Genomic DNA, 21,237 nt, shown 5'->3' on the forward strand with positions numbered 1-21,237 from the left:
GTTACCGAACCTTAACCACAGTCTAACCCTAATCACAAAATTAACCCTCACCTGAAACCTAACCATAACCACAGTCTAACTCTAATCACAACCCTAACCCTGACCTGTAACCTAACCCTGACCATAGTCTAACCCTAATCACAACCCTAACCCTAACCGGTAACCTAACCCTGACCATAGTCTAACCCTAATCACAACCCTAATTGCAAACTATCCCTAATACAAATTGCACTGTAACCTTAACACTGAGCATAAATAATCTGGCTGTCAACATTCACAATGTTAAAATTATATCAGTGTCGACATACAGTGCTAATTGTTAATATGTTGAAGGTCTACATTCTGTATATGTTGACATTCAGGCCATACCGATATTATGGTGTCTACATTCTAATCCTGGTATCTAATTAGCCCTGATCATTGTTCAATAAAAAAAAAACAGGTTATCGCGACTTGTGCCTGATGGACATTATCAAGCTATCTAATTAGATCCAATATTATTGTGAGAAATATGTCATGTTTTGTGGGAAAACACACAGGGTGTGTGAAATCTGTGCGTTTGTGCGATTTCTGCCATGAAAACAGGGCTGTTTTCTGGGATTTTGTTTCACTTTATTTGGCTAAAGGCTAGGATTACTGTCTTCCTTCTTCATGGGTAAATGCTGACTACACATTGGGTACAGCCACATTATATTCTAAAAACTGAACTTCTAAAGATAATTATTGTTTTAGTAAATGTAGAACATGCTCAATATTTTGCAGTATTAACATTGAAGAGTACAGGAGCATCCTGGCATTTATATTTGCTGTTGATGAAATTAACAAGGACCCCGACCTTCTCCCCAATGTTACTCTGGGCTATCACATATATAACACTTGTGGGGATCCAAAGAAGACCTTAGACTATGTCCTGCAGATATTGTCTGGAGAGAAGAAGGAAGCTCCTAATTATTCCTGTAGGGAACACAGGGAAGTAGCTGGATTTATCGGTGATTCTGGTTTCCATACAAGTCATGTGATGGCCCAGTTACTGAGCCTGTACCAGTACCCACAGGTAAGTGGTCTTAGCTTAATATTTGTATTTTATTATACCTGCTAATAATCTAAAATATCACTGTAATGAATTGCAAGAACTGTTCCAAAAAAGTTTTTGGACAAAGAGCCACTCAAATGTAAACACAAGCATAGAACAGGTAAAGGCAGTGGGATTGAATTGTATTATTGTATAGTAAATGTAAAACAATTCTGTGAATATCATTCATAGTCAAAACTACAGAAAAATTGGAGCACTAGAAACGGTACTAATGTTGGGTACACATGGAACGACTTGAAAAATATCTTTCAGTGAAGTCATCTTGTCGCATCTCTGAACAGGCAACATTGACGACATTGTCCAGATTATGTGTATGCGGGAACGTGCATTGTTGGTCATTCACTGCATAAAAATGAACGATGTGAACAATATATCATTGAACAATATTATTGTTCATATCATTCATAGATATCGTATGTATGCACCTTAAGTTGTAGTAAAAATGTCAAGCTTCGCTTTCATGAAAGTTGTTCTGAATATCTTTGAGTTCCCAGTTACCTGGTTATCCCACAGAATTCCATTTCACACTGTTTTTGTAATTTTTTCATTTTGTTGGCTCTATAAGACCTCCATTGGTTTATTGGCAATTAAACAATAAACACACCTTAACTTAAAACTAAACTTAAACTAATAAATAAAGACATATACACAATAACTAGAGCTGTGTGCTGACCCCATGTTTTTATTTTGGTTTTGGATCTGGATCGCCCCTGGTTTTGGATCTGGATTGGTTTTGCCAAAACTTCACCTCCATGTTGTGTTTTCGTGTTTTGGTATTGGATCTGGATTTTTTCTAAAATAAAGCAGCTAAAGTCACATAAAATGGGCCTTTTTTGTTCCTACGGTATTAATAACCTCAATAACATTTATTTCCACTTGTTTCCAGTCAATTTTGACCACCTCACAGCTCACAATATTGATTTGTTCATCTTCTTTAGGCCCAAACTTTGCACCAAGATAGCTGGCTGACTAAGCTAAGCTGCAGCAGTGGGTGGCACAAACACATGGCAGTTCAACTTCAAACATGGCACATTAGGAAACACTTATATTATTCAAGAGAGGCCTGTGGGAGTTGGAGTATGTATGTAGTTGAAGGTAGAATAGGGACTGGAAGGGTTGATTGGTAGTAAATTTAATTTAGTTTTTTAAATTAAAAGAAAATTTATTAGGGAGAAGGGGAGGGGAGGAGGCATTTACAAAAAAATGTGATACACTAAATTTGCATCAGTCCTTGCCATAGAAGAATCCTTGAGCATGGCTGCTGCTGCTGCTGCTGCTGCTGGGAGTTGATTTTATCATCCCAGATGGGGACCAGGAAGAGTGCTTTCCAAAAAAAATAAACAATTGACTTTAAATAATGCTTTGAAAATCTTCTATAAAGGCATTTCCCAACCTGTACAGGGACATAAAAAAACATAGTTAGTTAGTGGCCTTCAAACTGCCATTGTTCAAACAGTCCACTTAACCATATGAGATATGGGAACAAGCGGAACAGAGCAGCAAATGCAACATTTCAGATTTAAGGTTTAAGTCTTACGTTGTGTCTTTCTTGGGAATTCTTTCTTGAGCGCCATGCCTGCTTGCTGGGAGTGGATTTTTTTCATCCCAGAAGGGGACCAGGAAACGTGCTTTCCAAAAATAAATTAACAATTGACTTAAGTAATCCTTTGCAAACATTCTGTTTTGTAACAGAATTTCCCAACATGTACAGGGACATTAAAAAACAGAGTTAGTTAGTGGCCTTCAAATTGCCATTGTTCCCACTGTCCACTTCTTAGATATGTGAATATGTTAGAAATTAATGTAGAAGGCCAAAAATTGGGTGGACCACACGTGGCTGATTGATAAACCATGGCGACTGGATTAGTGTCATAAGGAAGAGGAGACTGCAAACTGGGTGTCATATTATGAGTTGGCCATATGGGGTATGTTGCTATTAAGGGATCAGGCTGGTTATCAGTGGACACATTATTATAGTTGTTGTTATTTTGGGTTGCCATCTCCTGAAGGGTGTTTACCAACAGACAGAGACTACCTATCAGCTCAGGCATAGACACTTCCTAAGGAACAGAGCTCTATTCTCTGGAGGGAAGACAAATAGGTGGGAGCCCCTGTTCCAACATCTGAAGCTCTTATCTCTCCACATCATCTATTATAGATGAATAAAAAATCTCATCAGGGACATCTAGCTCCTCTTTCTGTACCCTGCTCAGGCTTTTTGTACAGGAAGTCAAGGATGGATGGTTTGGAAGAAGGGCTAGCAACCAGTGCCAGATTAAGTTCCACATGGGCCTGGAGCTGAAATTTCTGAAGGGCCTATTGTGTGCCACCACAGGGGGTGTGACACATGTGCCGCGGGTGTGTGTGTATTGATGTGGGGTGCATGATCAGTGCTGTGGGGGTGTTATGTGCACAGGGAGAGTGGCTAGCATCATGGAGGGCATAGCTAACACATAAACATATAGTCTAATTTATGCATAGTAACCAGAGGAGATATGCACAAACAATAGCTTCAATTCATAGAGGGTGCTTAGTCAATAACATAAAGATCCAGATAAACATTGACATAAATGCCAGATTGACACAGCACCAAGTAGTATATATCAAAATACGAGCTTATTGCTAAATGATTTTCAAGCAGAAAAATTCCAAGCCATGACATTTTTTAAATAAAAAAGTTCAAATAATGGCATACTTATATTCATTATGGACAAAGGGCCTGATTCACTACAGATCGCTATTGCAATCGCAGCTGCAATTAAGAATGCAAGTCTGCTGCAAAATTATGCTAATGACTGTAATCGTAAAGCCGTCACACAGCCAGCATAGAGGCGCTCAAAGCCAGCATGGACGCCCTCTACCGCTTTACATTGCAATCCTGTGTATACATCAGGAACATCGAGTACCATCGGCCCCTCACACACACTGACCTTACTCAGAAATTGCTAACTTCATCGCACGCAGTGAGTATACAAGCTGCGTATGTCGTCACAGTGGTTAATTTATGCACGCCCATGCGATGGTGCTCAAATGGACAGTCACACCTGCGTTTCTGCAATCACTCCCCTGTCACCACCTCAAAATGCTCACATCCCGTCCCTCTATCTGCAGTGGCTTTGTATCTGCATGAGCAGTACGCATCATCGACCAATTTGCATACTCTGTTGCAATTGTGATCAGTGATGAATCAGGCCCAAAGTGTCAAGCCAGTAAAATCATCGGCCTGACAGCTGTTTCTGATGTACAATTTATTGTACACTCTTAATTTCACATTGATTTGCTGCATTTGGACAGTTTTGGTGAGAACCTACAACAGTAGGAGAAAGTGCAGGTTTTCCGAATTGATTAATGAATCTACATATTATTGTTCTTTATATGGTAAATGGCAACTACAGCTGGGACTAAACCAAATTCCAAAGACAGGTTTTCTTCTTTTTCGACATATTACACACATAGGGGCCTGATTCAGAGATGTACGCTCGCTAATTCCACCGCAGCTGCGAATATATATGCAGCGGCTGTGCGAAAATATGCAATTGCTGAGACGCCCACCAGCAGCTTCACAAACCCAACTGACTGTGGGCCTGATTCTGACCCGCTCGCGAGCGCTGAGGGAGCTCCGTCGTGCGCATGCGCGAGACCCGAATAACGATGGCAAAGCCGTCGCTATGGGTCTCGCACCAAAGGGGGCATGCTGTCGATGTTGATTGAGAGCACGCCCCCTGTGGTGGGCGTGCTGGGGGCATGGCTGCCCAGACGGAGGCGTTCCCATGGGAAGGCCTACCATCTGGGGCCGGCCCCACTGACATCACTAGTGATGTCAGTGGGAGTGCTTTTGGCTCTGATAGAGCCAAAAGCACTCCAGGGCTTGCGGCAGCGAGACCCTACCGCAGGGTCTCGTCGCAAGCCCAATGGTCGTGATGGTTTTGACCATTGCGACCATCTTTTTGGCCGCTTGCATAAGCTGTGGGTGGTCACCCACAGCTATGCGAGCGGCCAGGAGGCAGCTCCAATATTAGGTAGGAGGGCCCTGATTCAGAGCGAGCGCTCTTGTCAGAGCGTCTGGCTCTGAATCAGGCCCTATGTGCAAAGACACAGTATTGGTCGCGGATCAGTCAATAAATAGACGTTCTGATTAACCCTACAGTTGCGCAATATGGATACCAGAGTCGTTTTTACCGCATATGTCGGATCACAGTCGCAGTCGCAAGAAAAACCCTTCAAATATTCCCAACACACCGGTATTTGAGTCACCACCCAAACAGTCCCTGTGTGTCAATAACTTTGTGAATATGCTCACTGCCAGCAAATATGAAACTTGATGCGTGCGCAGGCGCAGATTACCGATAACTGCTCAACCAAACATCAGCATTGTGTCTGTTTCTAAATCAGGTCCATCGTACAGTCTCAGACACGTACACATGACAAATGCATAAAAGGGCTTTGGACAAAATAATAAATTACTTATCTTTTACACAATATTTATTTGTTAGATGAGGAAGGGGGTAAGGTGCTATTAATCCCAGTTTACCCTGTAACAGATGTGATGAAGACAAAATCTTTCACTGAGACTATCCTTTCCATACAGAGCACCAGATGGCTATTGTCTACAAAATGTCCTGTACCCCATTTAATAAATATATTCAGTGGGTAATTTCTGCTTTTGCAGTACCTTTTACATAGGCACTTATGGTCATGCTGAAGACACTGGTAAATGTTGATAGCAGCACTGCAGCCACCAGAGCACGACACCGTTAGCAGCAGCGACCAACCTAATGACTCCCTGACAATTCACACAGCAGCAGGATAAATCTCCGTTCTGACTGAGCTGCCTTCACGGAGCAGAGCATGTATGGGCTTAGGAAGCTATTCTGGGCGCGGAGTCCAGACTCGCTGACGGTGATAGGGTGGCTTCTATATGATGTCACGTGTTGCATGGTAAGAAAGGAGCTGTGCTATCCATTGAGTCACAATGCATTAGCCACGCAGGGAGGGGCCGGGCCAGAGACATGCTAACCACTACACCGGACATGTATCTATGCCCAGTCTTTTAATGATGGGATGCCGGGGAGGTAGGTTGCCGGCCTCCAATGTTTGAGTGGGCGGGGCCTCGGGCTGCTCTCATGCTGCAGCAGCCAGCAGGAAAAAAAAAATCCTGTCTACAGCAGTGGCTGTCTGTGGGCCTATCTCAATGTGGGTCCTGGAGCTGTAGCTCCATCTGCCCCATGGTTAATCCAGCCCTGCTAGCAACAGATGGGTATGGTCATTATCAAGACCTGGTCCCCCCAGTGGGTGTAGTCTGGGAGGTATTGGTTGGCATGCAGGCAGCGGAATAACAAAGGCATCCATGTTGCCTGTGCTTAGTATTCCATATTTTAGTTTGCGATTCAGGTAGGAATAAAGTCAGCTACAAACACAGAATCACTGGATGTCTTAGTGCATTCAGGCCAGATACGGTCCATGAATTCCCAGACAGACTCCGAACAGATGAATCTATTGCTTGTAATAATCTTTGATAATTCCTGGCAAAGGTGGATGTTATAGCCAGACACTTTGAAGGCTGTAACTTTGAACTGCTTTATAGAAAACATGTGAATGAAAATTTTCCACACTGCAGAACATGATGGAGAAATCCCTTGAAGTTCAGCACCTAGAGCATCTTTTTTCATGTTCTCTGAGGCCCCTCCTGACTTTTGTTTATGTTTTTGAATAGAACAGTTTTAGAATTTAGGATGTCTACTCTATATAGGTTTGTAAATAAATATAGGCTTTAGTTTTTTAGATCATATAACTTTATAAGCTGTTAGGATAACATTTCTGCTATATTTAAGATTAAAGAAAAACTTTTTGTAACCCAATAACTTAACAAAAGTTTTCATTGCAATATTTATGCAGACCGCTTGACAGACAGCAGCACAGCACACCTGCGCACCTACGCCGTTGACAGTGACAACCAGGTGTGGCTGACATACACACAATAAAAATTGTTTATTATTTTGGGCAGCAGCCCCTTGACAGACAGGAGCACAGCACCCCTGTGCACCTATGGCGATGACAGTGACAGCAAGGAGTGGCTGACACGCACAAAACAAAAATTGTAAAAAAAGACAATATGTATTTTATTTTTTCAGCTCCAGAACTTGGGCCCAGAGCACAGATTAATCATGACTGGAGTCGGGCAGCACTAGGTTGCAACTTGCATTGCTGGCTGTATCTTGTGCGGTACTGTGGTTAAACCTAACACGCATGCAAACACACACACAGAAAAATAAAAAAGACACTTTGATTTTTTTTTAATATATATATATATATATACATATATATATATACAGTATATATATATATATATATATATATATATAATTTTTTATTCCAGAACTTGTGCCCAGATGGACACAGCACCATCCCAGATGTATCTGCAGTTCTGCACTAGCCCATATGGACACAGCAGACAGCAAAGCACCAGCCCAGGACAGAGCAGACAGCACAGACAGCCCAGATGTACACAGAAGACAGCACAATGACAGCACCAGCCAAGCCAGAATGGATGAGCACCAGCCCAGGACACATTAGACAGCACCAACACTTCTCCCAGCCCTACACTACCCACCCTCCCTGTTCAGTCTCCACAGCCGGAGTGAAGTGGCATCCATCGCGTGGTCCCTTATATACTACATTGATCATAGAGACGAAAGCTCGTGAACCACGAGATTTCAGACTCTATAGTTTTACCTCGGTTTGAGATTCGAGTCAGGCCGGAAAATTCGAGCCTGCTTGGATCCGACTCGGATCTGCTAAATCCTGCAATTTTGTTTATGGAAGGATGTCATACGGTATATTATGTCAGCAATCTTTATAAAGGACTATTTAACACATGATTGTACCTAGGGATGAGTGGGTTTGGATTTCTGAAATCCGAACCCCCCCGAGCCCCCCCGATCCGAGCTGGGAACCGAGTCCGGCTTGGGTTTTCCCGCCTGAATCGGATCTGAAATCGAGCAAAAAATCATCATCCTGCCTTCTGGATCTCATGGGTTTTGGATTCTGTAAAAGGTCCCCGTGTCGGCGCCTTTTCTCACTCCGGCTGTGGACAGTGAAGAGGGAGGGTGGGAGCTAGGGCTGGCTGGGCTGTATTGTGCTGCTGTTGTCCATAGGGGCTGTGTCCACAGTCCAAAGGGGCTGACTGGGCTGTGTTATGCTGCTGTTGTCCATAGGGGCTGACTGGGCTGTGTTGTGCTGCTGTTGTCCATAGAGGCTGGCTGGGCTATGTTGTGCAGTCAGTTGTCCATAGGGGCTGTGTCCATTCCAAAGTCTATAGGGGCTGGCTGGACTGTGTTGTGCAATGTCCCATAAAGGCTGTATTCCTAAATGGGTGCTGTAGTGTTCTCCAGGGGGTGATCTGTCCATCACAGGTGCTCCCGCACAGTGCACTCCAAAAAAAAATATTTTTTTTTCTCTGTTTGTGAATTATGTGCACTGTAGCCACACGTGCATCTACAAAGCAGCGCCAAGTGTGCACCTGTATCATAAATCAAGGGCTGGCTGGCTTGTCCATTAAAGGGTGCTGTAACCCCCAAAGTGCACTCCAAAAAAAATATATATATTATTTCTGTGTTTGTGAATTGTGTGCGCAGTAGCCACCCGTGCATCAACAAAGTACTGTAGCTCCAAGCGTGCCCCTGTGTCATAAGTAAAGGGGCCAGCTGGCTCATCTGTTAAAGGGTGGTGTAACCCCCAAAGTGCAATCCAAACAAATAAAAAAATAATTATTTCTGTGATTGTGAATTGTGTGCGCTGTAGCCGCACGTGCATCAACAAAGTAGCGCCAAGCGTGCGCCTGTGTCATAAATCAAGGGCCGGCTGGCTTGACCGTTAAAGGGTGGTGTAACCCCCAAAGTGCACTCCAAACAAAATAAAAAAATATTTTCTGTGTTTGTGAATTGTGTGCACTGTGGCTGCACGTGCATCAACAAAGGAGTAGCGCCAAGCGTGTGCCTGTGTCCCATAAGTAAAGGGCCGGCTGGCTCATCTATTAAAGGGTGCTGTAACCATCAAAGTGCACTCCAACAAAAATTAAAAATTCTTCTTTTCTGTGTTGTGAATTGTTTGCACTGTGGCTGTATGTGCATCAACAAAGGAGCAGCGCCAAGCGTGCGCCTGTGTCCCATAAGTAAAGGGCTTGCTGGCTCATCTCATAAAGGGTGATGTAACCCCCAAAGTGCACTCCAAACAAGATAAAAAATTATTTTCTGTGTTTGTGAATTGTGTGCACTGTGGTTGCCCGTGCATCAACAAAGGAGCAGCACCTAGCATGTGCCTGTGTCATAAGTCTTTTAAAGGGTGGTGTAACCCACAAAGTGTGCTCCACAAAAAATAAACAATTCTTCTTTTTTTTCTGTCTTTGTGAATTGTGTTCACTGTACCTGCACGTGCATCAACAAAGGAGCAGTGTCAAGCATGCGCCTGTGTCATAAGAAAAGGGCCAGCTGGTTTGACTGTTACAGGGTGCTGTAACCCCCAAAGTGCACTCCAAACAAAATAAAAAATAATTTTCTGTGTTTGTGAATTGTGTGCACTGTGGCTGCATGTGCATCAACAAAGAACCGCCAAGTGTGCGCCTGTGTCATAAGTAAAGGGCCAGCAGGCTCGTCCATTAAAGGGTGCTGTAACCCCCAGAGTGCACTCCAAAAAATATTTTTTTTTTCTGTGTTTGTGAATTGTGTGCACTGTACGTGCATCCTCAAAGCAGCAGCGCCAAGTGTGCGTCTGTCTGTTAAAGGGTGGTGTAACCCCCAAAGTGCACTCCAACAAAAATAAAACATTTTCTTCTGTGTTTGTGAATTGCGTGCTCAGTAGGTGCATCCTCAAAGCAGCAGCGCCAAGCGTGCATCTGTCTATTAAAGGGTGGTGTAAACCCCAAAGTGCACTCCAACAAAAATAAAACATTTTCTTCTGTGTTTGTGAATTGTGTGCACTGTATGTGCATCCTCAAAGCAGCAGCACCAAACGTGCATCTGTCTGTTAAAGGGTGGTGTAACCCCCAAAGTGCGCTCCACAAAAAATAAACAATTCTTCTTTTTTTGCTGTGTGTGTGTGAGAAATGTATGCGCAGTAGCCGCACGTGCATCAACAAAGGAGCAGCACCAAGCATGCGCCTGTGTCCCATAAGTCTGTTAAAGGGTGGTGTAACCAAAAAGTACTCCAAAAAATAAAAAAATATTTTATTTCTGTGTTTGCGACTTGTGTGCACTGTACCCACACATGCATCAACACAGTAGCAGCGCCAAGTGTGCACCTGTGTCATAAGTCAAGGGCCGGTTTGGACATCTGGACCGGACTGAAGGATGTGCCAACAATTTCTGACATGTCTACTGTCACTGCATATGATACTGTTACCACTGACAGAATGGTGGAGGATTACATTGGTGACAGCATCTAAGTAGGCATGTCAGACAGTCCATACCTGTACTGGCAGGAAAAAGAGGCAATTTGGAGGTCCCTGTCAAACTGGCTTTATTTTACCAGAGGTGTCCCCCCTCCAGTGTGTACTCCGAAAGAGTGTTTAGTGCAGCCGGGAACCATGTCAGCGAAAGGAGTAGGAGGTTGCTTTCACAAAATGTGGAGAAGATGATGTTCATAAAAATTAATTATCAACTCTTCGAGGGAGACCAGCCTCCAGAACGTACAGAGGGACCTGTGGTGGTGGATTCCAGTGGGGATAAATTAATACTCTGTGAGGATGAAGATTTTACAACACTGAAGAGGGTGAGGAATCGGTGGATGAGGAGGATGAGGACGACATCTTGCCTCCGTAGAGTCAGTTTGTGCAGGGACAGATTAATTGCCAGCTTGTTTTGTGGGGGCCCAAACGAACCAATCATTTCAGCCACAGTCGTGTGGCAGACCCTGGAGCTGAAATGATTGGTTTGTTAAAGTGTGCATGTTCTGTTTATACAACATAAGGTGGGTGGGAGGGCCCAAGGACAATTCCATCTTGCACCTCTTTTTTTTCTTTGCATTATGTACTGTTTGGGGCCTAGTTTTTCAAACTGCCATTCTGTCTGCCACTGCAGTGTCACTCCTAGATGGGCCATGCCCACTCGTGTCGCTTAGCGTAGTCATCCAGCTACCTCGGTGCAACCTTTTGGACTAAAAACAATATTGTGAGGTGTTCAGAATAGACTGGAAATGAGTGGAAATTAAGGTTATTGAGGTTAATAATAGCATAGGAGCAGAAAAACCCAAAAATTCTGTGATTTTAGCTGTTTTTATGCTTTTTAAAAAAAAAAATACAGATCCAAAACACAAAAACCCAGAACCCAAAACACGGAAGGGTGGTTTTAGCAAAACCAATCCAGATCCAAAACACAAAGAAAAATCCAGATCCAAAACCAAAACACAAAACACAAAAAGTGGTCGGTGCACACCCCTAATTGTAACCATAAAGGTATGCTTGGTAGAATTTTTTCACTTTTGACTATTGACTATTATGGCTCAATAGAAAAAAACAGAAATCTCCATAGAGAATTCCGAAGGGTGGTGGGGGGGGCGGTGTGTTTAGGGGGATACACCTCAAAAGCTATTTGAGGTTAACGGGTTGAAATTTGGCACAGATGTGTAGAACTGTTGCTCAGTGCTGCGTGCAAAATTGAGGATTTGGGCGTAATCTAAAGCTCCAACTGTCACTTTTTTCTGACATTCTCAATTAGGACAACTTTTCTGCTGTTCTTTATGGGGGATATTTGGGAAGGAATAACTCAGGGTAGGGGGTGAATTTAGACTTGGAGTTTGTTTTATTAGGTAGCTATTGTTCCAGAATAGGGCCTTTTGGAGTTCCGGTAACTTAGAAAGTAAAAGTTTTTAAACTATTACCTCACAAGTCTGCCGTTATATTGATAGGAAGTTTCAATTCCTTCCACAGCCACAGTAGGAGCCTTCAGCAGGTGTATTCACTATGGCTTCACTTGGGTGCAGCAAGATGGCTGCCTTTTGCAGGCAGTAGCGAGGGAGAGGGGGTAGTGGGCATTAGCTGAGGCCGGGAACCGGGGACAGTAGCAGGCGTTAGCGGCGGCAGTGCGGGCGGTGTTATAGCAGGCGTTAGGACCAAGGGGATGTAGCAGCACACAAATGTAGGTTCGGACCTGGAATATCCATAATACCTGCATCTGTGTTTAAAAAAACAAACAAAGAATCAGGGATGAGTCAGTGAGACCGTCTGTGCTTATGTGTTTAATAAAAAATTAAAAAATAATAGGGCATAGCCCCCTCACCAAAAACAACAACCAGCACCAGGCTTTGGAAAGAGAGTACTGGTTGTGCTAAATACAGGGGACAGATGATGTAGGGGTCCCCTACACCATTTGTTCCCTGTATTTTAGCAACCAGGACTGGTTCTGAAAAGCCTGGTGCTGGTTGTGCTTCATACAGGGGACCCATACATCATTTTTCCCCTGTATTCAGCACAACCAGTACTGGCTTTCCAAACCTGGTGCTGGTTGTTCTTTTTGGGGAGGGGCCACGCCATTTTTTTTACATAGGGTTTTTTAATTAAACAGAAGCACAGATGGTTCTCACTGACCCATCCCTGCTATTGTGTTTATTTAAATATAGGTATCACAGATCATTCAGATCTGAGCCTGCATCAGTCTGCTGCTACCTCCCCCAGGTCCTGCTGCCTGCACCAATGCCACCGCTAACACCCATGGGTCCCAGCAACAGCTAATGCCTGCTATCCCCCAGATTCGGCCACAGCTTACAACTGTTTCCTTTCCCCAATCCCACCGCCATTATCACCCACACTGACCTGCCATCTTAGTGCACCCTAGTGCAGCCACAGTGATTGCACCTGGTGGAGTCTCCTACTGAGACTGCACATCAAGTTGAAACTTCATATCTCTATAATGGTGGATTCATGAGATAATAGTTTAAAAACTATAACTTTCTCAATAACCTAAACCCTAACAACACCTACCCTGGAACAATAGCTACCTAATAAAACAAACCAAAATTGTAAATGTGCCCCCTACCCTGAGTTATGCCTTCCCAAAAATCCCCCATAGAGAACAGCAGAAAAGTGGTCCTAATTGAGTGTCAGAATACTAACAGTTGGAAATTTAATTTACTCCCAAGTCCTCATTTTTTATGTTTTTGCCCTGAAATTTATCATGCATCCCTGAGCGACAGTTCTTCCAGCCCATTCCAAATTTCAACACCATACTTCCAATAGCTTTTGAGGTGTAGCCCCTCCCTTAAACACCATGTCCCCCAGGATTTCTTCATGGAAAAATAAAAATTTTTCCAAGAGGACCCCTACGTCACTTGTCCCCTTTATTTTGGCAACCAAGACTGGCTCTGATTAGCCTGGTGCTGGTTTTGATTAATAAAGGGAACCCCTACATTGTTTGTCCCCTGTGTTTAGCACAACCAGCACTGGGGCTAAAAGCCTAATACTGGTTGTGCTGTGGAGGCACGTAATTTTTTTTATGTTACACATTCATTTTCTAAAACAATACATAGATGGATCTCACTGATACATCCATGCATCTGTGTCTTATTGATTTGATTTTCTCAGGTGCATGCCCAGTACCAGTTAGTGAGTCCCTTTGTCGCCCGCTGATGCTTCTGTGCACGCCCATTGCTTCCACTGCTCTGCACCTCCACTGCTGCCTCTGCACCACACACCTGCAGCCTGCCCCCACAGCTATCTTTCCCTCTGGACACTTAAATCACCTCCTGTGTGCTGTCTGCTTCTTCACCCATGTTAGTGTACCTATTTGTTGTCCTTCTGCCCTGCAGCTGGCCTGGTTTGCTTGTAAAAACTATAATGGTTAATAAATTATAAAAAAGCAATGAAGTTCCATAGACAAAAAACCTTACGGTTTTACATATTCCATTAAGGCTTCTTAGACATGATCTGAAATTTCACAAAACCTACTGAATTTGTGCCACTCAAACTAAAAAAAGCAATTAAATTACAATCATTAAGGCTGATGCCTTAATGGACGTGTGCCTTGTGCAATACGGATATGGTATGCCAACACGCCCTGTGGGTAACTGCAGATTCAGTACTCTCACAGAATGAGATTACATAAAATGGTGGAGCTGCTAATTCATAGAATTGTATGCTCAATGGAATACACACATGCAGCCTATGCAACTGAGGTTTGAGCAGTTATGTGGCTCACAACCCACTCAGTGCCTACAATCTTCCCATTTAATCACCACAACAATCTCACTGGCTTCCAACATCCTTCTCACTCCATACATTTATCTCATTTAGAATACACGTTCAGCTCACTTATTTTCAAAACTATCATACTCTGTCCATGCATGTACACTTTCTTCCACCTTGTGCCTCCATGCTGCAATATAGTCCCCAATCACTACTGCTGAGTGGTTTCCCAACTGTGCCCTTTCACCAGGCCCCTCAACTGAAGAATTAACCCTGACTGCTAGTCAGCCCAGACCAGGGATCCCCAATAAAGACTTCCCCCTCTCCATGGCTCCCCAGGCCTAGGCTGATAGCCCACATCTATCCCCTACACCCCTGGGGCAGTGCATGCTGGGTTGATAGTGTAATGTGGTGTAAAATATAGAAGTATAATGTCTTTTGTAGTATAATGTCTTTTACAGAACTCTGCAAGCCTCCCCTGCATGCTGGTACTTGGAGAACCACAAGTACCAGCAAGTGGGGCATTATTGGCATGCTGGTACCTATAGTACCCCTTTAAAAATATATATAAAAAACAACAACAGACACCATTTGTTTTATTATTTTATTGTTCTGCACATTCACCTGGGAGGCAGCAGACTTTAAGCTCTTTCACAAGGCTGCCGCCTGCCCCTGGACTTCCATGGTGACTTCACTTGGAGGCCTCCACCCATCCAGGACTTCCCCAGTGTCTTTTCTCTTTGGCAGCTCTTTACTGCTGCATCCCCGCTGATGGACTGGCCTGACGGTGCCTCACACTGACTTTATAAAAGCCAGCCAAGGGGACGGGGCAATGCCATCATGAGCCATGATTGGCTCATGGTGGCCCTATTTAAATTGCAAAATGGGGCTAAGGCACCATTTTTAAAATGGGAATGGACGGTTCTCATCATTTAAGTCAATGGTGAGAACTGCTCATTGGCTGAGAGGCGGAAGACTCATTGGCTCAGCGGCGGGGTTTCCATAGTGAAATCCCACTGCTAAACTCATAGATGTAAATTTACTAACAATTGTGTTGGTCCCGATTTGCATTGGTTGAAAGGCGGAAGGCTCATTGGCTCAGAGGAAGGATTTCCATAGTGAAATCCCGCCGCTAAATTCTCAGATGTAAATTTACTAACAATTGTGTTGGTCCTGATTTGCATTCTCAGGTGAAAATATCACTTTCTTGAAAATAAAGAATTTACTATCATTGATTTTTTCATCATTTGGGGTTGAAATCTGGTGATTTAATGCTGCAAAATCGGCTGTTTTTAGCACTAGAAATGAATTCACCATCGGCTAAAATTAGGAAGTTTTTTTTATTCATTTCAGCCTAAATCAGGAATTTACCATTATTCATTTTGCTATATTTGGCTGTTTTTACTGCCAAATCGGGGTGTCAATAGAAGTTTACAATGTACCACCTCCTAATCTGCGAGTTTACATCAAAAATTCACAAATCAGTGTAATTTCTTTATGTTTAATACTGAAAAGTGTGTGTTAAGGATTAATTAAAAAAAATTAAATGGGGTCCCCCCAAAGGTATAACCAACCCCAAACTGGTCAACCAGTCCTGGTTCCTAAAGTTATGGAGAACAAAACATGTAGGGTTCCACCATAATTTAGGAACCAGCACCTGGTGGCAGGACAAGTCCTGATTTTTAATATATGGGGGAAAAATGCATAGGGTTCCCCCTATATTTAAAACCAGCACCAGACCCAAACTGACTGGAGTGTTTGCCACAGCCAGGAGACCCTTTCACTGGGTCTCCATAGCCAAAGCATTCTCACTCCAAGCCATTCAAGATAAGCCAGGGATCTCAGTGGAGGTGGGGACCACCAAAGAAGGTACCCCCCTCTCCCAAAACCCCAGGATGGATCTGAAGCCTGGGACACTTCCCTGCACCTCTGGGCTGTGGGGACAGGGGTAATAAAGTATAAAATATAAGTAAACTATTGAATTTTACAGTGGAAGTACAGGTGCCAGCATGCCTGCCTTTTGGAACTTATGGAACTACAAGTGCCAGCAGACAGCCGGCACCCGTACCCCCACTGTAAATCAAATAGCTAAAAAACCACAACACTCACACACCATGACAAGTAAATTTTATTACATACACCTATCCTATTTACACATACTTACCAATGCATCTGTGTAATTAATACAGAAGCATGGCAGGGTCTGTGAAACCCTTCTGAGCTGCTATGTATTTCAATTACATAGATGCATGCATGAACGAGGAGATCTGTGCTACATATATAAGGGACGTAGAGGAGGATGACATATACAGCAGAAAAAGAAAAACAAACACATATTAAATCATTTAAAAAAAAGGAATCTTCAACTTGTCATCTAGGAAACTTAGTGCAGAGGAACTTTCTGTTTTGAGGAAAGGTCTCAAATTTTCTCTTGCAGCAGATCCCAATCTCTTTTACCTATTTGTTGAATTAAATAGATTCACTAGGTCTCTTTGGCGCAGGAGATATTTTTGTAACAAATCACTAAAGCAGAATAAAGAAGGCAAACCGCTGATTTTGGACATAGATGATTCAGAAGCTCTCAAGATCTTTGAAGAACTCCAAAAAGAATCAAATTTGGAAGAGGCTTCTATCTCTCCTATTAATGATTCAATAATCCCTGTATTTGATATATGAAATACTAACAAATTCCGAAACAAATCTGAATTTTTTCCTATGTTTGCTAAGACAAACAATATCAATTTGTTTTTTAAAACAACTTTGGAGGATTTTAGAGATCTATGTTCAAGAAAAGCAAAACCTAAATCAAATCTTAATAAATGGGAACTAAAAGCTATTAAGGAACTCACTAAAGATAATTCAATCATAATTCGAGAAGCCGATAAAGGTGGAGGCTTAGTAATTGTAAATAGAGAGGATTACATAAATGAAGCTTTAAGACAGCTAAAAGATAAAACATTTTATAGGGTACTTAGTTTCAATCCCTTTGAGTCCCACTATGTGGAGGTTGGCCCTTTTGCGGCAAACCTGGTGCTCTATGGGCAATATATAGAAGACCTCTTTATAGTCTGGAATGGAGGCCTTGACTCAGCCCTTTCCTTTGTTGATTATTTAAATCACAACATGTATAATTTGTCATTCACTAACACTTATAGCACTTCTACTATTAATTTCTTGGATGTGACCCTTAAAATCATAGATAATAAAATAGAAACTTCTAACCTTCACAAACCTACAGATGCAAATAATTATTTGCATTACTATAGTGGACATCCTAAGCCTTGGGAAACTAATATCCCTAAAGGGGAATTACATAGGATTAAAATAAATTGTTCTTCACAAGATACTTTTGAAAAACAAGCAATAGAGATGGTTAACAATTTTAGAGATAGAAAATATCCTAAACCACTTCTCAAAAAAGCAATGGAAGAGGTTAGAGCTTTAGATTCATCTAAACTTTTATCGATGAATCCTAGAACCGATAAAAATATACTAAAAGAAGATTCTCTGCTCTTCATATCTAAGTACAATAAGAACTTAACAGATATAAAGAAAATTATTAAAAAAAACTATCCCATTCTTAGAAGTGATCCTTTACTTGACAATTGCATACCAACCTTACCAACCATCATCTATAAAAAGAACATGAATTTAAGAAACATACTAGCCCCTAGTCATATTAAGATGATTTCACCGAATATAGAGACTAAAACTTGGCTACCGATACACCCAAAAGGTTTTTTCAGATGTGGAAAACAACGATGCATCACATGTACACATGTACAGAATGGCATAAAAAGCTTTAAACATCACAATGAAGAGACACGTATTGAAATTAAGCAATTTATTAATTGTGATACAAAATTCGTTATTTATTTGCTCTCTTGTAGCTGCCCATGTTTCTATATAGGTAGGACAACTTGCTCACTCAAAAAGAGATTTTTGAAACACAGGAGGAACTTCACAAATCAGGTGATGAACCACAGTGTTCCAAGACATTTTTTTGAAGTACACAATAGTGATGCAACACATCTGAGATTATTGGGAATTGAACACATCCCACACACAGACCTAGGTGGAGAGAGATTTCAACAACTATGCCAACAAGAATTATTTTGGATGTATAAACTAAATACCATCTACCCTGAAGGCCTCAATGAGGCTATAGAGTTAAATTCTATTAGATAGGAAATGATATCATTATCCAGATTTTAGAGCCTGTTCAGCCTCACTATCTGATTCCGGATTAATTCCTTGTTTTTCTTATATCATTGTTTTTATTATACACCATTATATTTTTGTCATTTCTTCTTTTTGCTCTTTCTATGTTCTCTCTGTTTATCATTACATTTCACTCAACTCTAAAATTTAAGGGAATAAAAGAATGAGAAAGAGATATTTAACAAATTGCTGCTTGATACATTTACTATAAAATCTATACGTGATATCATTGTTATGACATCTATGTTTTTTACCTTTCTCAAACTATATCAGATCCATTTTTATTTCTACATCTTTCTCATCCCCCCAAATAAACTTATTCCAACTGATAACATGTTTCTACAACAATATTTAGATCTTGATAATAAATATGAATTCTATATCTCAGTATTTATACAACGGGACCTTTTGGTTTAGTTATAATAATAATTAGAGAATATATATGATCTAGACATTGTTTATCTCAGATCGACAAATTATATTTACATGTAATTTATGAATGTGATATACTACTACTGAATACTAATACCAACTATAGAATATTATATTCAATTTTAGTAGATATATATTATGTGAATTGCATTTATAAATCCTCTGATTAAGAACTTTAAAAAGTTAAATGAACTCTTCCGCTGCACATAATGGTCATTAACTTCACTTGTGATTTATTACACATCTGTGAGTTCTTTACTCAATTGCAGAGGGTATTTAAACCCATAAAGGACATACTAGGTAATTTGAAGCCTCTGACAAAGCTGTAATGACAGAGAACCGTGTTAAAAGGACCCGTTCATCATCAAAAGAGTTTCTGATTTTCTCTGATATATATTCCAACATCACCATCAAATATCCCACTGGATATATCATCTACACCCCAAGTGGGACTGCACTAAGCTGCAGGGGTTTACCTTTCATCAAAGAACTTTCATCAATCACCAAGGGAATTCTTCATGGATGGTATGGATATTATTATTTGAACAGAGAAACTCTCTTACCTGCAGGACAGGTTTAATTTCTTCAGAGTTTCAATATATGAGTATCGACACCTTTGCATATAACAATACTCAGACTCCAATGACATTTGTGTAATATAAGCATTTATTCTTTAACATTTATCATTTTTTATTCATCTTTTAATTGTTTTAATATGCAGATTTTATATTTAATAAACCCATTTTGAACCATTACATGCAGCTAATTATATTTCCATATTTTGCGCTGTTTCTTCTATTTAAATATAGACCATTCCTATTCACACATTCTTACCAATGCATCTGTGTAATTGATAAAGAAGCATGGCTGGGTCTGTGAAATCCTTCTGAGCTGCTGTGTATTTCAATTACACAGATGCATGCATGAACCAGGAGATCTGTGCTACATGCATCTGTCATTGAAACAGAGCACATATGGGACCAGAGAGATCCATCTGTGCTGCTATGTTATAAATATAAAAAAAAGCTTTGTTAAAATGAAAATTAAATGAAGTGCCCACCCCCCAAAGAGCAACCAACACCGGGCTTTTAGTGACCCAGTTCTGTGTGTGCTTAAATACAGGGGCAAATTACATTGGGATCCCCTGTACTTAAGCAAAACCAGCACCGGGATAGTCAGAAACAGCCCTGGTTGCCAAAATACGGGGGACAAATTATGTAGGGGTCCTCCATACATTGCGTAACCAGCACTGGACTCTGATCTGGTCCTTGTTCTGGAATCACATAGGGGTTCCCCCTTTATTGTAGAAAACCAACACCAGACTTTTTCTAGCAGCTGGCTAATGCCACAGCCAGGTGAGCCCTTTTACCAGGCCCCCCCAGCCAAAGCATTAGCCCTTGTTGCTCTCATGACTCTAGGAAAGTTGGCCTCCTAAGATGAATCAGACTCTGTTGGCTAAGACTATGGTAGCAATAACTGAGGAGGTTTTAGAAAGCTTTTCCTCATAGGAGAATTAAGACTTGAACTTTAGTAGCTTTTGAAAGAACACAAGGTTTTAGTAAACAAACAGCAGAGATTTGGGAATTATGGTTAGAATCAGAACAAAAGTCCAGAACGATAAGAACATGAACCTATGACAAGAATGCAGCAGTGAAGTAGGAGTGGGACAACTGGTATTAGTGAATGAACTCAACAAGCAGGACACTACTCAGATGGTGCCGAGTTATCCTCAATAGACGGAGGCAGGAATCCTGAGACCTAGTCACCAGGGATCAACCAGTAAGATGAGAAGGGAATCATGGGTCAAAGCTGTAGAGGTAAATCCAGCTAGACTGTGACATCTTAGGCATGTGATGAGTGTGAGTCTTGTATACACAATGCTGTGTCGAACTCCAGATATAGGACCTTATTCAGAGGCGGCTGTATGGTCTACGACCGCACGGCCGCATCGATGTTTTGCCAGTGCGCATGCGCACGAGGGAGCCGGCTCCCTCGTGCGCATGCATGAGACCCGCTACGACCAACAGCGCTGGTCATAGCAGGTCTCTTTCGAAAAGGGGTGAGCTGTCGATGTTGATTGACAGCTCGCCCTGTTTGGAAGGCGGGCGGGGGGGTGGCAGCCCAAACGGAGGCATTCCCATGGGAACACCTGCCGTTTGGGGGAGGCCCCACTGATGTCACTAGTGATGTCAGAGGAGAGCTTCAGGCTCTGACAGAGCCAGAAGCTCTCCGGGGCTTACGACAAGTGAGACCCTACCCTAGGGTCTCGTCGTAAGCTCCGACGGTCGTGATGGTCTCTGACCATATCGACCATCACCCG

At 42.0% G+C, this 21,237-nt stretch overlaps 1 protein-coding gene across 1 annotated transcript in view; it reads left to right on the top strand.

The window, feature by feature from the left end:
- Nucleotides 1-575: 575 nt before the first annotated feature.
- LOC148481524 (vomeronasal type-2 receptor 1-like) overlaps nt 576-21,237 on the top strand; it is a 45,104-nt gene continuing 24,442 nt past the window's right edge. The window contains exons 1-2 of the mRNA XM_088453282.1: nt 576-655; nt 763-1,054. Coding sequence (XP_088309408.1) covers nt 576-655; nt 763-1,054 — 372 coding nt within the window. The remainder of the gene's footprint in view (nt 656-762; nt 1,055-21,237) is intronic.

This window comes from Taudactylus pleione, unplaced genomic scaffold (assembly GCF_031769625.1).
Source record: "Taudactylus pleione unplaced genomic scaffold, aTauple2 ptg000575l, whole genome shotgun sequence".
NCBI classification, from domain to species: Eukaryota; Metazoa; Chordata; class Amphibia; order Anura; family Myobatrachidae; genus Taudactylus; species Taudactylus pleione.